The sequence below is a fragment of the Hippopotamus amphibius genome, chromosome 7, assembly GCF_030028045.1.
Source record: "Hippopotamus amphibius kiboko isolate mHipAmp2 chromosome 7, mHipAmp2.hap2, whole genome shotgun sequence".
NCBI classification, from domain to species: domain Eukaryota; kingdom Metazoa; phylum Chordata; class Mammalia; order Artiodactyla; family Hippopotamidae; genus Hippopotamus; species Hippopotamus amphibius.
The window spans coordinates 6,058,048-6,074,209 of NC_080192.1; the positions used below are offsets into that span (position 1 = coordinate 6,058,048).

Consider the following 16,162-nt stretch of genomic DNA (forward strand, 5'->3'; position numbering starts at 1 on the left):
CCATGTCCTCTGCATTGGCAGGCGGATTTTTAACCACTGCGCCACCTAGGAAGCCCAATATGCCTACTTTTTAAAGAGTTGGTTGGGCACTGACAGTGCCGGTGCCTTAGGGATGTTATTTCATTTCATCCTCCTGTTATCCTTCCAAGTAGGGGTGCCTCTGATCCTCATTTTACAGACAGGGAGCCGAGTTCCCGGGGGTCCAAGAGCTCCCCTAGCCCAGAGTCACAGCCGCCGGGAAGCAGCCCCCTGCTCCGGGCCTCCCTGCCTCTCGCTGCCTCCCGGGATGGAAGGGCGTGGGGGCCTCATGGTCCCTGCTGTCCGGCCCAGCAGAGTGGACACCAGTTTCCCTCCCTTCTGTGGCCAAACACCAGCTCTCCAAGTCCCAGGGGAATCGGTGTCACGCACCCTCCCGCCCCCACGGCTGTGAGTCAGCCCCCCTTCCTGGGCTCGGCTGGGGGGCAGCGGGCGGGGGCCGTCAGGGAAGGGCGGCTCCGGCCTCGGTCCTGCGCCCGCGCGGCCCAGCGCCCTCTCCTCGCCTGCTCCCGCGCTCGGCTCTGCAGACATCAACGAGTGCCTGGCCAACAACGGAGGCTGCGACCACGTCTGCCGCAACGCCGTGGGCAGCTTCGAGTGCGGCTGCCGGAAGGGCTACAAGCTGCTGACCGACGAGCGGACGTGCCAAGGTGAGCCGCCCGCGTCCACGTGGCTCCCGCACCTCTCGGGCCACCCGGGCTCCCAGCAGGGGAGGCAAGCCTGCGCTGGGGCTTGTGCACCAGCTGGGCCGGGCCAGAGGGGACAGGCGTAGTTTTTCTGTCCTTTGCCTGTGCGCGTGCCCTCCCGTCTGACTCTAGGGGCCCTCAGAGACCATCCGGTCCAACCTCTGCCTCATACAGATGGAAACTGAGGCCCAGGGAGGGATCGGCACGTGGCCCACGCGGCCCAGGAGCAGGTAGCAGGCCTATCGCCTGGGCCTGCCCCTCCCTCCCAGTGGCGCCCAGGCCACCTTCAGTGGCTTCGGCATGGGATGCTGCCACCTGGCGGAAGCTGTAGCACATGGCAGGCACTCTCCAGGAGTCCTTCCTCGGGGTCCCTGGGCACCTGCCAGGAGCGGGGTAGTGGGAAGAGAGATCTGGGCAGAAACCAACATCATAGCCCGGGACAAGTCCCACAGACGAGATGCGGCGAGAGCTCAGAGGATGGGCAGTGGAGAGAGGGGTCAGGGAAGGCTCTGGGGGAGGGGACTTTGGTGAAGTGCTTGAAGCATGAACAGACATCTTCCAAGAGGAGCCAGGGAAGTAAATCCATCTGGGAAGTGGCACTGTCGGGCTGAGGGGAGGTTAAGGAGCCCTGTGGAGCTGGACGAGGCCACTGAGACGGAGACCGCTTTGGGGCAATGTGCAGAGGGAGGGGCTGGGGGGTTGGGGGGTGGGGTAGCTCAATTCCATCACTGTTACCCTGTTGCCGTCCAGTCATTTCGCCTCCACGAGATACCAGGAGTCATGGGCTGCATCCGGCCACATCTGGCCGTGGGACTTACAGCTTCTGCCTCTTAGTGCTGCTCAGAGGCTGGCCTGGGGCAGCAGGAGGCCCTGAGAGCCCTGAGGAAGGCGAGAGCAAAGGCTGGTAAGGGAGCCTGGCCTGGGGCTCAGCATGTGACCTGAGCCCATCCCTTCCCCTCCCCGGGCTCAGCCTCTGCATCCCTGGTCGGGCGACCTGGCCCTGTCTTGCTCTCAGGGCACAAGGGCGCTGGGAGCACGGCATCTGCCCAGGCTCCGAGCAAGGCTCCGCTACACTTGGACTTTGTTTCTCCATCTGCCTTGCCGCGTTCTGTGGAGGCTGAGGGAGGGCCCTTGATCTTGCATCCCCAGCCGCCTTGTGAGACGGGCAGGCAGCGGCCTGGAGGAGGCGATGACAGGACTGCTCCAGCTCTGCCTGAGTTGCCCCCACCCTCTTCCTGACCCATCTCTCCGAGGCCCTGGGACTCTGGCCCCGCCTCTGCTCCAGCACAGCCTCTGGGCCTCCAGCTCCAGCAGACAGGGGTCTAAGCTCCTCTGCTTGGCACTGAGCGCCCTTGGGATGGGGACTCCAGACACCTCCCCAGCCCCCTGAGCTCCACAATCCCCGGGGATCTGGTGCTGCCGGCTCCCAGCCTTTGCCTGGAGTGCCCTTTCCTGACTCTCATTCCTTCATTCCAAGCTAGCCGCGTCCTTCAAGGTCGAGCCCAGGGGCCACAGCACCATGAGATCTTCCCAGATCCCCTCCTGGAGGAATCACATCTTCCTTTGAGCACCCGCAGCGATTCCTTCCTCGTGCTAGAGTTATTACAAACACACATCTGTTATGGGTGTATCTGTAGTCATGTGAGCAAATGTATTCAAAGGAGAGGCAGGTCAATGTCTGCCTTGCCCTCAGGACCCCCATCAACTGTCCCACGAGGGCCATCTTGCTCAGACCTTATAGCCAAAACACACTTGTCTCCGGCGAACATGTGGTTCATTTCCTCCTTTCCGGTAACAAGCACTCTGTGACCCTCCCTCTTTCCCTTTTTACCCTGGCTGCCAGGATGGTCAGAATCAAAATTCACGTACTATCAAGGCTATTTTGTTATTCCTCATGGGTAGCATCTTCCCTACCCCCTGCCCCTTTCTATCTGTGCTGTTTTCCTGACTTTCTCCAGAGACATCTTGGGGTGATGGGAGAACACACTCTGGTCAGAATCCAAGAGGTCTGTTTTCATGTCCCAGTGCAGCCGCCTCCTAAGGCAAGCCGGCTAGTTTCCTGCAGGTGTGGATTAAAAACCGACCCTAATCACACTGTAATGTGAGCTATCAGAGATTCATAATAATCCCTTCTACTGAAAATATTTCTACCCTGCCCACCTCCAGAAAAGATGTGAGGTGGCTTCTAACCCAGACCCCTGAGGTTGATGGAGACAACATGAAAAATCGGGCAGTGACACAAAGTCTGACGTTTGCCGTGGGTCGGCTGTGCGCAGAGCCTGGGACCCCGAGACTGTCGTGTACAGGGGTCCGTTGAGTGACTGAGTGAGTGACAGGCTGTGCCACCCACCACGCCCTGAAACTCTTCCCAAACTTTGTCTTCCTGTGGCCACACAGACATCGATGAGTGCTCCTTCGAGCGGACCTGCGACCACATCTGCATCAACTCCCCGGGCAGCTTCCAGTGCCTGTGCCACCGCGGCTACACACTCTATGGGACAACCCACTGCGGAGGTCTGCAGCTCGCCCGCCAGGGCCACCTCCCCCCAGAGGCACGCGCCTGGCCGCACGGCCACCTACAATGCACCCCACCCCACCCCCGACCCTGACCTGGACTCTGAGCGGCCTGGGAGGGACTGGTGGGCAGAGGGGCTCAGCTAAGGGCAAGGCAGGAGGGTGGGGGGAAGGGCAGCAAATATCCACTGGGTGCCAGGCCTCAGCCAGGCCTGGACGTAGGCCTGGAAACAGCATTTTCTGGGGAACCCTAGGCCGGAAGGGTGGACAGCTGTGCAGAGAATGCCACAAACATTCATTCCAGTGGGAGGGGCTGAGCACAGAGAAGGGCAGAGGGTGGGGACAATGGGGGATCCTAAAGGGAGAGTATCTGGGTCAAGATGTGGGGAAGCATGCCAGAGGAGTCAGCATGTGCAAAGGCACTGAGGCAGAGGAGCACAGAGGAACCGAGAGGCAGCCAGTGGGGCTAGAGCCCCATGAGGGAAGGGGCGCGCGATGGAAGACGCAGACAGCGGGGACACGGGGCTGCGTGAGCCCCAGGGGACTTGTGGCTTTTTTCCCAGCACAATGAGAAGCCATTGGAGGGTTTATGTGGGCACGTGATGGGCTCAAGTTCATGTAAAGGGATCCCTCTAGCTGCCACGTGTATAGGAGAGTGGAGCCCAGGGCACCAGTGGGGACACAGCTCCAGGCATGAGAGTAAGAGCTCTGAGAGCCCGGGCAGGATGGGGGAGGGATGTGGAGAGATGAAAGGTTCTAGATGCATTTAGGAGCCGCGGATGAGGGGACGTGGAGATGTACAGGCTTGAGGGGTGAAGGTGGAGGAGTCAGGAATGGCCCTGTGGTCTCCTGTGTCTCTCCCATTCCTGTGACCTGGGGGTAGTCACACTTCTTCTGCTGGGCAGCTGTGACGGTCAGGTGGGCTCAGGCATAGCTCGTGCTGGGGTGTGGCTCATGGGGTAAGCTGCAGATTCTTCTGGAGGAACTCCCAAAAACCTGGGCACCAGCTTCCACGTGTAGGTCTTTGGCCCAAAAGAAAGCAGGGCCTCAGGGGAGACTTCCTGCACCCTGGTGTCTGTTGTGCAGAGGCAAACAGGCTGGGAAGGGCACATCCAAAGCCCCGCAGTGAGATAAGGCCTCAGGACCCCAGGGCCAGTGCTGGTTGATCCCGGCCCCCTGAGACTTGACGGCAACTTTATTTTGTGCCACTTCTCTGCACTCCCCCACGTCTGGGCTCAGCTGCCCAAGTTCGGCAAACCCCTGAGGTTCCTGGGGGAGGGGTGTGTGTTAGTGTCTGTGGGAACCCGGTGTGTGTGCAAGCTCATGTATGTCGTGTGCGGCCACATGTCTGTATCCAATGACAGTATCAGGCCGGGGTCAGTGTCAGGGGATTCTCGGCCCTCCTGTCCTGGGTGTGGCCTCGGCTGGCCCATCCAGCCTCCCTCCTGCCCTTACGCCTACCTGTGCTTCCAGATGTGGACGAGTGCAGCATGGACAACGGGAGCTGCGACCAGGGCTGTGTCAACACCAAGGGCAGCTACGAATGTGTCTGCCCCCCAGGAAGGCACCTCCACTGGAACCGGAAGGACTGCGTGGGTGAGTGCCCGGGGGCGCGCCATCGGCCGGGACCCCCGAGAAGGGCCTGGGTGCTGGCTCCTGCCCCGCCACCCAGTGCCTGGATGGGTGGGGCCCCTGGGCAGGTGCTCTCTGCTGCTGGGATATGCCTGATGCAGATGAAGCTGACAGAAGAGGGGACACAGGGGAAGAGCACACTTGGTATCAGCCAGAGGCACAGAACCGGACTTGGGGGGTGGAGGTGGAGACCGCGGGTCAGTGTGTGCAGCCAGAGCTGTGGGTGCAGGAGGAGCTGACACTTAGAGGGAGTGGAGTGTGGAGGCCTCTGTCGCCCCAACTCCTCTTGTCGGGCCAGGGAAGCTGGCGGGAGGGAGAGCTGGTTATGCGGGCTGCAGCAGCACCATAGCCCGCCCTGGGGAGCACCTGCGTCTTTGCAAACCCTCCCCTGGCCCATACCCTCGGCCCCACGTGTCTGGCCAGGCGGTCCTCCTTGGAGCGCTCAGGGTTCGCGCGCCCTCTGCTGGTGAGCTGTGGGGCCTTGGGGCATCTCCGGGCTAAGTGCTGGACAGTCCCCCACTGCCCCTGGTTCCATAAACACATGCTGACTGTGATGGCCATACCCGCTGTGTGCCGGGCCTGTACTGGATCCCGGAAACAGCTCTCGGGTCCTTGCCCCGCCATGCTCGAACATCCCCAGGGCCGCCAGAGTCAGCCTTCTGAATCTAAGTCTCGTCTGTCCCTCTGGGCTCAGAGCCTTCCCGAGAGTCCTCCTCACGCAGAACCAAAGCCAGAGATCCTGGAGTGGTCCCCAAGGCCGCCACACGCCGGCCTGCTGGCCCTCCACCCTCACCCTCACCTGCCCCCGGCCAGCCTCCCTGACCGAGCAGGCACGGCCCCCCCCACCTCAGCACAGCCATACACGGGCTCTTCTCTTGGCCTAGAGGACTGGTGACTCCCTGCAGGGGTCTGCCCCAGAGGTGGGGGTGGGAGGCACTTCCTGACCACAAACCTAGAGCAGCCGCCGAGCCCCCTCAGCGCTCCCTCCCACCACTTGGCTCTCCTCCCACCGCACTCCACGCCACCAGACAAACTGCACGCGTCACAGGCGCCTGCTGGGCGGTGTCGGTCTGTGCAAGCTGAACGCGCACTCTGCACACCTGAGCAGGTATTCTTTGCCTGTCTTGTTCACTGTGATATCCCCAGCACCCAGAACAGAGCCCAGCAGCCGTAGACACTCAGCACTTGTTGAGTGAATGAATGAAAGTATCAAAGCATGGATATCATCACTTAGTACCTGAAGTCGAACAGCTGGATCTGTTGCTTGCTTAAGTAAGAATTGCTGTGCTGCTCAGGCAGGGTCTTATTGAGCAAAACAGATTGGCGGTTTTGTCTAGAGTTTGGGGGAAGAGCTCGTGTGAGGTGGTGTTGCTTAGAGGCAGGATGAGGTGATGTCCGTGTGAGCGGCACGCCTTTGGGGGGAGCTGAGGGAGATGGGTTCACAGCAGCCTTAGAAGCCTGATCGCTGGGTGAAGCGGCCAAGAGCTGGCTGACTTTCCAAACCAGGGCTGTCGTCGAGTGACTGGCTTTTCGAGGTGTATCCACTGATTATCAGGGTCATGTGAGGTCTGGTATTTACTGGTGACCAGAGCTGTCAGGTACAGGCTTTCTCTAGGGATTTGAGGACGTGTTTTTGTTTTGTTTTAATTCTCAGTTCCTCTTTGGGGCATCCTTCTCAGTCAGAACTGCAGGAGAGGCCACAAGGGCTTGTCCAGATCTTCACCGCTGCCACCACACCAGCCTCCATGAAGGGTCATTGGGGGAGGTCTGCTCGTTAGCTCACAGTCAGGGCAGTTTTATCCCATTTTTGTCTCTGAGCCATTTGCTGGGTCTGAGACTACACAAAAGCAGTTGATATTCTAGACAGTAGACATGGAATGATGAGACAGGCAGTGTGACTGCAGCATCATAGAAGGTGCTAGAAGCCTCCCTAGAAGCGCGGTTTAAGGGTTCCCAGGGCTGACCGGGAAGACTGGTCCCACCAGCTCCCTGAGCCCACAGTATGTAGGTTGCTCTTTCGTGGAACCCCGATGTAGACTGTTCCGCCTCACCTGTGCTGTGATCTAGGTTCGAAATGAAGTGCTGGCGGGGGCACAGACTCCCCAGAAGGAGATCTAAGGTCATCCTAGTATCTATAACTACTTGCACTAGACAATCAGACTGCTTTGTCCTGCCCCCGCCCCGCCAGCCATGCCCGAGGCTGTATTATTCGCTCCACAGTGAGGGGCACATTTTTGACGACCACTAGAGCTGTCCAATGCCTGTGGGTGGGACCAAGAGCCTCCGCCGTCCACTACACCAGGTATTATGAGTTCCTCAGGAGGTGTTCTACTGTCAGATGCTTTGCAAGGAGACAGTGTTCACTGAGGATACTGGGGAGTCATTCACTTGTTACGGCCTCAGAGCCCCACAAGGCAGTCAGCCGAGGCCCTGGGGTGGCACCCATGAGTCAGCCGTCCATATGGGATTCGGGGTCATACACATTGCAGGACAGCTGAGTTAGCCTCTCCCCTGAGAGGGCATTTTCCTTCTTTGTTATGTATCGTCTACAAAGAGGATCATAATTAATTAGATTCGTGTAACATACTTTATACCATTTTTCAGTATTGGCTTCTCTAGCAATAGCTTGGGAGAACCGATTTAAAGAATCAGGATGGTGGTTATCACTGGTAAGGCTTAGATCTAGGTGAGTTATTATTTGTAAGGGAAACAGGATAAATCAGAAGTGTACAACCTTAAATGCATAAGGTGGGAAAACATGACCGGAAGAATGAAGAACAAAGGTATGCACCAGAAGGTGTGGAAATCAGTGGTTGCAAACATCTAGGAGAATTTATTCCAGTGGTCTTAGGCACAAGCTCTCAGCTCTGTGTAGCCATCAGCCGGTTCTCAGAATCTTGGGTAACAATTTCTGTGAATGGTCTGCTTTTGGAGGTTCTCTGAAAAACCTCAGTTTAAGACCTCTAAATGGTGACTTTACAGTAAGTTCTGAAAAATTCATTTTTATTTCTCAAAAAAATTAGGGGTAATAAAGACGGTGAAATTTCTGAGTAATTCACAAGTAACTCTCCCAATAAAATGTGTCTGTATGTTACTAAGTAAACAAGTTGGAACATCCAAAATAAGGAGCACAAAATCTAATATTTTAGCTCCTATGAGCGCTGTTATTTTTTTCAACAAGAGTGCTTCAGTTCATCCAGAAAGTAAACATAGTATTACTAGTGTGGAATTATAACCCGTGCAATCCACCTGGATGTGCTCAGTGGGTCCCTTAGGGTTTGGTTCCAGTCCGTGTGCCATCTTTACACTTCACCCAGGATTCTGAAGGTCACAGCCGCACCGTGAACTGGTCACTTCTTCTGCCACCCTGGAAAAGCTTCTCACCAACATTGTCTAATGTCTCCGCCAGTTTGTCCCTACGAGGATGGGTTGTCTTAGGGAAGATATTAGCAAACGTCCGAGCGAGGCGGTCCGGTAGCCCAGGAGGCCGCCCGGGCTTCACCGGGAATCACCCTCGTGGTCTTGAAACTCGATTGTTCCCCTGCTCCTTTACGGAGTAGGAAGCCAACACAGTGCATGTATGATGGAGCCCTCGGGCCCTCTGTCCTTGCCCCAGGGGCAGCCTGGGCCTCTGTGCTCCAGTTATGGGTAGGAAACCTCTCTGTTTTCAAAGCATTCTAAAGTTGAACGCTTCCGTTTGTGTGCATATTTACCTTTTATATTTGGCAATTTAACATGCTAGAGAGAGCCACACGTTCAGCACAAGAGCCCGTTGGAGCCCCTCCAGGCTTGAGTCCAGCCTGAAAGATTCTTGCATGTCCAGCCTGGTACTAGCTCTCTTCCTTTTGTTTTTTTACTTTTATTTTTTATATATATATAATTTGCATGCCACACAGTTCCCCCATTTAGCGTATACAGTTTAATGTGTTTTAGTATAATCACAGCGTTGTGCAACCACAGTCCATTTTAGAGCATTTTCAGTGCTCCCCAGAAAACCCCATGCCCGCGGCAGTCACTCTCCCTTTTCCCTCAAGCCCCCAGCCCTAGGCAACTGTAATCGACTCTTGCCTTCCATGAATTTGCCTGTTCTGGACACTTCATATACGTGGAATGCAATGCGTGGCCTTCTGCAACTGGCTTATTTCACGTAGCATGCTGCTCGCAGGGTTCACCCCCGTTGTAGCACGTGTCAGTGCTTCGTGCATCTTTATTGCCGAGTTACATTCCACTCTGTAGTCATGCTACCTTTTGCTTATGCACTCATCAGTCAGTGGATACGTGGGTGGTTTCCAGTTTGGGGCTGTTATGAATAATGCCATTATGAACATTCACGCGCAAGTTTCTGTATGAACGTACGTGTACAGTTTTCTTGGGTACGTGCCTGGGGTGGAATCGCTGGGTCATATGGTAACTCTGTGTTTACATTTTGAGGAACTGCCAGACTATTCTCCAGAGTGGCTGCACCGTTTTACATTCCCTCCAGCAGTGTGTGAGGGCTCCAGTTTCTCCACATCCTCACCAGCACTTGTTATTACCGGACTTTTTGATTATAGCCATCTTAGTGGGTGTAAAGTGATATCTCGTTGTGGGTTTATTTGTAATTCCCTGATGGCTATATGTGCTTATTGTCCATTTGTATATCCTCTGTGGAGAAACATTCATTCAGATCCTTTGCCCATTGTTTGGGTGATTTGTCTTCATCATTTAGGTATAAGAGTTCTTTATATGTTTTAGATACAAGTCCCATATTAGATATAGGATTTGCATAGATTTTTTCCTCATTCTGTGAGTTGTCTTTTCACTTTCTTGATGGTATCTTTTGAATCATGAAAGTTTTTAGTTTTTGTAAAGTTCAATTGATCTTTTTTCTTTGGTCGCTTGTGTTTTTTGTATCACTTCTAAGAAACCGTTCGTTGCCTAATCCAAGTTCCCAAAGATTACACCTGTTTTCTTCTAGGAGCTTTATAGTTTTAGCTCTTACATTTAGGTCTTTGATCCATTTTTTGAATTAATTTTATATGGTGTGAGATGGGGTCCAACTTCACTCTTTTGCATGTGGCTCTCCAGGTGTCATAGCATCATTTGTTGAAAAAACTATTCTTTCTCCCCACAGAATTATCATGGCATCCTCTTGAAATCAGTTGGCTGTAAATGTATGGGTTTGTCTCTGGACTCTCAGTTTTATCCATTGATCTATGTTTGTCCTCGTGTCCATACCCCACTGTGGCTTTATAGTAAGCTTTTAAATCATGAAGTGTGAGTCCTCCTACTTTGCTTTTCATGTCTCAAGATTGATCTGGCTATTCTTGAATTTCCCTTGGATTTTCATATGAATTCTAGGATCTCTTTATTTTTAAGATAAGTCCCATCCACAAACAATATTAAGTCAGGATTTGATGTGGAGCGTCCAAAAGATCTGTTCGGGGTGCGAACACTTCTGAGGTATAGACACACAGAGATGAGTCTCTCCTTCAGGAAGAGGTAGGAGAGGGAATTCCCTGGCGGTCCAGGGTTAGGACTCAGCGCTTTCACTGCTGTGGCCCGGGTTCAATCCCTGGTCGGGGAACTAAGATCCTGTAAGCAGAGCGGTGCAGCCAAAAAGAAAAAAAAAAAAAAAAAAGAGGACGAGGTAGGATAGTTGCTCAATGATATTATGAGAAGGAGAAAGGAACCAGACACCGTAATTAGTTCACTGACAAGCAGAAAAAGTGCTGGCTGTTTTCAGATCACAGGAGGAATCATACTGCATGCGGAGCCCTCAGAATTTAAGGTGGTTCTAGTACAAGATCTGAAGATGTTTCAGCTACTTTTCCAAGACTATGATTGCTCTGAGGCAGGGAGGACAAGCCTTGGTCACGGATGCTTTCCATGTTGTTGAGTTTGTCCCCTGAGAGCCTGGTCTAACCTTTGCATGTTGATAAAAAAGAAAAGGAGGGGGCTAGTTTATGGCAATCTGGGAAGACTCAGCCTGGACTCCTCCTGGGCTCTGCTCCAATTGTTCTGCTGATTCTGTGGGAACTTTGCCTCAGGGATTCTGTTTCTTGATCATACATAATAGAGTATATTAAGGCACCCATCAGCTATAATTTGAATCACCTGTAGAAGAGTTTTCTGAGCCTTCTGAAAATAACCCCTTAGGTGTATTTCAGCTGGCAGATCCCTCCCCACAATACCTGTAGGGGCTTTGACCTGGAGAAGGGAGGCTTGTCTTCTGACCGTGATCCCGAAGGAGCAGCTGCAGGCTGGGACCTGGGAGATCACTGGGGAGTGTTAGAAAGTCCCACTACATAAGTGATTTCAATAGACCAAAGCAAATCAAGTTCATGCCCCCTCAAGCCTTCTACAACTCCCTGTCCCTTTTCAGATTTGCTTCTTCCTAACTTCTTTCATATTCTCTCACAACCAGATATATTCTTATAAGACGAATGTATTTTTTTTCCCCTTTTTTTATGTATCTTCAGTCCATTTGCCTTCCCTCTTGCCTTTCAGGCGACGTTGAGCTTTTCTCTGAGGCTTCGATGATCTGAGGTGGTGGGTGCTATGTGTGGTGGAGTCAGATCTCACCTGCATGCCAGCTGAGAAAGCTGGTCCACCCCTGTTCTTTGGGTACCAGCAGGACTCATGGGGCCCCCGGGTCAGAGTCTAAAGCCCTCAGAACTCACAGCACAGCCAGCAGCCCCCAGGTCCCATCCACTCAGCAGGATGCTGCGTGGACAGGGAATTTGCATCCCAGCCAAAGAACGCCCAGCTTGGAAAACTCACCCCTCGCTTTCTTAGTGAACGGAAGCCAGGCTGCTCTTGTCCAGAGGGAAATGTTACCTCATCCCTAGAAGCTGCTCGCTGCAAACAAAGCCCCGAGACATGGCCCCGGGAAAGAGGCGTCGGTGCTCTGCATCCTCTGTGTCCCCACAAGGACATGCGGGCACACGCGGAGCCGGGGCAGGGGCCCCCACGCGCACGAGAGAGCTGTGTTGTTTGTCTGCAGTTGCTGACAGTCCCCTTTCGGAAGTCCGAGAAAGTCCAGGGAACTGTTGGGGGCTGCGTCTCCCTTGAAAGGTGGTGGCTGGTTGTGGTCCTTCTGTTTCTTAACCAGTGACCACACTGGTTCTTCAGCAGCCCTGTTGGTTTGTATTATCTGCAGGTGTTTTTGTTCATAGTTTCTTGATCCTTTGGGAACAAAGGACTTTGGTCTTGTGTGTGTCTGGGGGCCAGATGTTTTATCTAGAGGGCCATGAGTTTGCTTTTATTTTTAGATTATTTACTCTCTAAGACTCCTTGAAAATGTTCAGCCACATGTTGAGGGTCATCCAGACTGGCAGTTCCCCACTGCAATTTCTTTTCTTTTCTTTTCTCTTCTTTTCTTTTTTTAATTTATTTCTGACTGTGTTGGGTCTTCATTGCTTCACGCAGGCTTTCTGTAGTTGTGGCGACTGAGGGCTACTCTTCATTGCAGTGCATGGACTTCTCAGTGTGGTGGCTTCTCTTGTTGCAGAGCATGGGCTCTAGGCATGTGGGCTTCAGTAGTTGCAGCACGCAGGCTCAGTAGTTGTGGCACACGGGCTTAGTTGCTCCAAGGCATGTGGGATCTTCCCGGATGAGGGATTGAACCCGTGTCCCCTGCATTGGCAGGTGGATTCTTAACCACTGCACCACCAGGGAAGTCCCCCCACTGCAATTTCTTATTCCAGCTAAGTCCCCTGTTTCAGCGTGTTCCCTGGGGCAACTCCACCATTGATGTTGGACTCAGAGGGTGACACTTCCAGAGGCAGGTGTCACTGATCATTTAGACAATTCTATAAGATCAGTTCTCATGTTTACCTGGACTGTAGAACTGTCAGTCTTTTCTTAGGAGTCCGGGGAATTTTTTGACCCTCAAAAGATAAATAAACACATGAGAAACTCTGAAGAGCTTGGCTTTGGACATCTTCAAACACCTAATGGATGTGTCTGGGGCTGCCCAGAGAGGGGTTCCCAGTGACTCTCCCATACTTAGAGGTCAGTCACTGCCAAGAAGCCCATGTTCATTTTCAGCCATTCCTTTCCCCGGATGGGCATGGAGGATCCAGCCCTGCCCTCGGGTCTGGGCACAGGGTGTGAACCTTCTCACAGAAAGCCTGGGCTGGTGTTGTGGGGAGGAGGGAGCAAGCCGCTCCCTGGGCCAGGCGTCCCCCTACGTCCAGGTGGATGTGGACCCTGCCATCTCCCGGCCCCCCCCCACCCCCCCACCAAGACGGCCATGTGGTGAGACTTCCTGTTGGTCCAAGCTCAGGGCTCCTGCCGGCTCAACAAGCCCCTGCCAGCCCCTCGAGCCCTCTCATGTGTCTTCCCTCTCCTCAGAGACGGGCAAGTGCCTTTCTCGGGCCAAGGCCTCACCCCAGGCCCAGCTGTCCTGCGGCAAGGTGGGCGGCGTGGAGAGCTGCTCCCTCTCCTGCGCCGCGCACACGCACTTCATGCCAGGTAACCCGAGGCTGTCCCCGGGTTGGGATGGGGGCGGGGCTCCCTTCCCCGGGGTCCAGCCCCTGCTCCCTGCTGTTCTCCAGGAAAGGAGCCCAGCCTGGGAACGAGGCCCCCCCCCCCGCCCTGGTCACTGTGTGACCCTGGGCAGCTGTCTGGCTCTGTGAGGGCTGCAGTGTCCCCTACAAAAGTGCAGTGGACGCGTTCCTGCCCAGCTGCTTAGCCCGCAGTCATGTGGCAGAAATGAACTGACATAAGGGTCAGTCCTGACCTTCGTCGCATTCAGTGACCCCTCCGAGACCCCGGGATCTGGGAGTGCTGGAAGGGAGGGGCGCCCAGGCCCCCCTCACCACGGGCCTCTCTGCAGACTCGGACAACAGCTACAGCCTGAGCTGCGGTGTCCCGGGCCTCCAGGGCAAGACGCTACAGAAACACAACAGCACCGGCTCCAGCACCGGGCCCAGCTGCTCAGGTAGTCCCCGGACTGCCCATCCCTGGCCTGTCACGCCGCGCACACCTGCAGGACCCCTTGACTTTGCATCCAGCACCAGGCCAGGGGTAGACGGGGGGGGGGGGCACGGCCCAGGGAGGGCCCCCCAGCCTGGCGCCTGCCCAGTATGGCTCGGGGTGCCGGGGAGCCAAGAGCAGGGCCAGGACCCAGAAGCAAGTGGGCTGCCGACTGAGTCCCAGCCCCGGGCAGTGGACCGTGGAAGGGCCCTTCCGGCTCTGAGGCTCTGGGCCAGAGCGGTTTAGTGACCCTGAAGTGCTGTGAGTCCATGGATCTCAGATTCTGTTTCAGTGAAGTGAGTCACATCTGCTGCGGCCATGAGGTTCTAAAAGCTCCAGAGTCAGAGCGCCCCTGGGAGAGCCCCACCCCCAGGAGTATAGGAGACACGCGCACCCCCCCATGACTTTGGGACACAGCCAGCTCCCCTGCCGGCAGGAGGCTGTGCTTCGGCCTCTGTTCCTATGGAGGCTTGTGGGTTCAGCGATGTGTTTTTACACCATGGAATTCTCAGCTTCTGTGACCAGAGGATTCTTTAGTCCAAGGGTCTGTTTTGCTCTTGGAAGGAATCAGGGGCTCTGGCATCTGTATCATTTCAAATCCCCTCCCCTGCCTTGCTTCCCTCTCTTGTCTGTGCTGCCCCTTTTCCTGAAAGCACGAGCCACATAAACTGGCCCTCGTGATGGGGGAGGAGGCAGGAGGCTTGCCTTTCCTCCTCCTCCACAGACCTCTGGCTGGATGGCCCCAGGCTTGAGCTTGACCCCACCGTCCACACTTGCACCTTTTTCAGGGAGAGAAACAAGGCAGCAGAGGTCCCCACCCCCAGCTCCCAGTGGATTTGTCCCCCTGGCCGTCCCCTCACACTCAGGCACTCCCTCCACAGCCCCCACCCCCGCCGCCTCCCTGCCCACAGGAGAGGCCACCACCTGGGGGGGTCTGGGCTTTCCCCAGGTGCCCCTGCCACCCTCATCAGGCAGAAGGCCCGATTCAAGATCCGAGATGCCAAGTGCCACCTCCGGCCCCGAAGCCGGGAGCCAGCAAAGGAGGCCGTGAGGCAGCTGCTGCTGGGTGAGTGGGCCGCCCTGGTGCCAGGCCACACGGGGGCCGTGGGGGTCCCCGTGCCTGGGAGCTGGGAGCCCAGGGTCCAGCGGGACCGGGTTTCCGAGGGCAGGGGCCTCTCATTGTCCTCATCACCATGGTCCCTGAGCCCCGGGAGCCACGCCTGGTGCACTGCGGACCGTGGGGATGTCCCTGGGGAGGAAAGCCAGCATCTGAGTGGAAAAGCATCCCTGGGGCCCATCATCCCACCTCACCCGGCACTAAATGAGCTCCTCCAGAGCAAGGGCTTTCTGCGCAGCCCGGTCGTGTCCAAATGCAAGGAGTCCCAGGGCTCACTCAGTGGCTCTTTCTTGAACGAGGGTGGCCAAGTAGGGAAAGCCTGCGGAGACGGGCCAGGTGGAAAGCACGCCAGCTCTGTTTCCACAAAGATTCCTGAACACCGTAGGATTCCTCCTCGAATCTGACAAACCTCGGCACTCAGCAACCTCACCTGGGCCGAGTCGCCCCGCACGGGTGCTGCACGACCTTGCTAAGAGAGATGCACGAGGTCCCTCACATGCAGCAGTGTGACGGCCTCGGAAGGGCTGGGTGCCCGGCTCAGCCCCAGGCCCCTCTTGAGACCCTGGCCTTCTCCAGCCTCAGTCTCCCCATCTGCACTTGAACTCTTAGGCAAGGTGGGACCCTAGCCACCGGCAATCTGTGTGCAAGGGGAGGTAGGACCGTGCTCCCTGCCCCGTGCCACCTTTGCCACAGCGGCCCCTTCCTTGTCCAGAAAACTGCCACGTGACCTTTGTAACCCTCAAGTGTGACTCCTCCAAGAAGAGGCGCCGTGGCCGAAAGTCCCCATCCAAGGAGGTGACCCACATCACAGCAGAGTTCGAGGTTGAGACTAAGGTGGAAGAGGCTTCAGGTGGGTGAGGGGTCCCCTCGTGAGGTGCTGAGGGCCTCGGCGAGGACGGTGGACTGGAAGGGCTGCTGGGGTCTTCTGGGCACGAAGCTAGGCTCCCACCAGAGCCATGGCTACTAGAGGTAGAGGACAGCCAGGCAAGTAGGGGAACTGGCAGGGGTCAGTGCTGGACCCTTGAAACGGCTGCCCAGCCCAGGGCGGAAGAGGAGGCCCAGGGCCGTGAGAGGAGCAGGGCTGGGGCTGCGGTGACAGCCACACAACCTCCCCCAGCCCTCCACGCCCCCCCTGGGGCCTGGCAGGGCTCATGCCGACAGCCTCCCCAGGACCGTTGAGCCACAGACCTGTCTTTCCCAGGTTCCAGCAGGGGCT

The 16,162-nt window shown here is 55.9% G+C and overlaps 1 protein-coding gene across 2 annotated transcripts in view; it reads left to right on the forward strand.

Annotated features, from left to right (window-relative positions):
- Positions 1–16,162, forward strand: part of SCUBE1 (signal peptide, CUB domain and EGF like domain containing 1) — a 129,885-nt gene that overhangs the window by 99,047 nt on the left and 14,676 nt on the right. For both annotated transcript variants that reach the window (XM_057743135.1, XM_057743136.1), the window contains 7 exons: positions 564–686; positions 3,120–3,236; positions 4,710–4,832; positions 13,206–13,325; positions 13,690–13,794; positions 14,779–14,895; positions 15,659–15,796. In XM_057743135.1, coding sequence (XP_057599118.1) covers positions 564–686; positions 3,120–3,236; positions 4,710–4,832; positions 13,206–13,325; positions 13,690–13,794; positions 14,779–14,895; positions 15,659–15,796 — 843 coding nt within the window. The remainder of the gene's footprint in view (positions 1–563; positions 687–3,119; positions 3,237–4,709; positions 4,833–13,205; positions 13,326–13,689; positions 13,795–14,778; positions 14,896–15,658; positions 15,797–16,162) is intronic.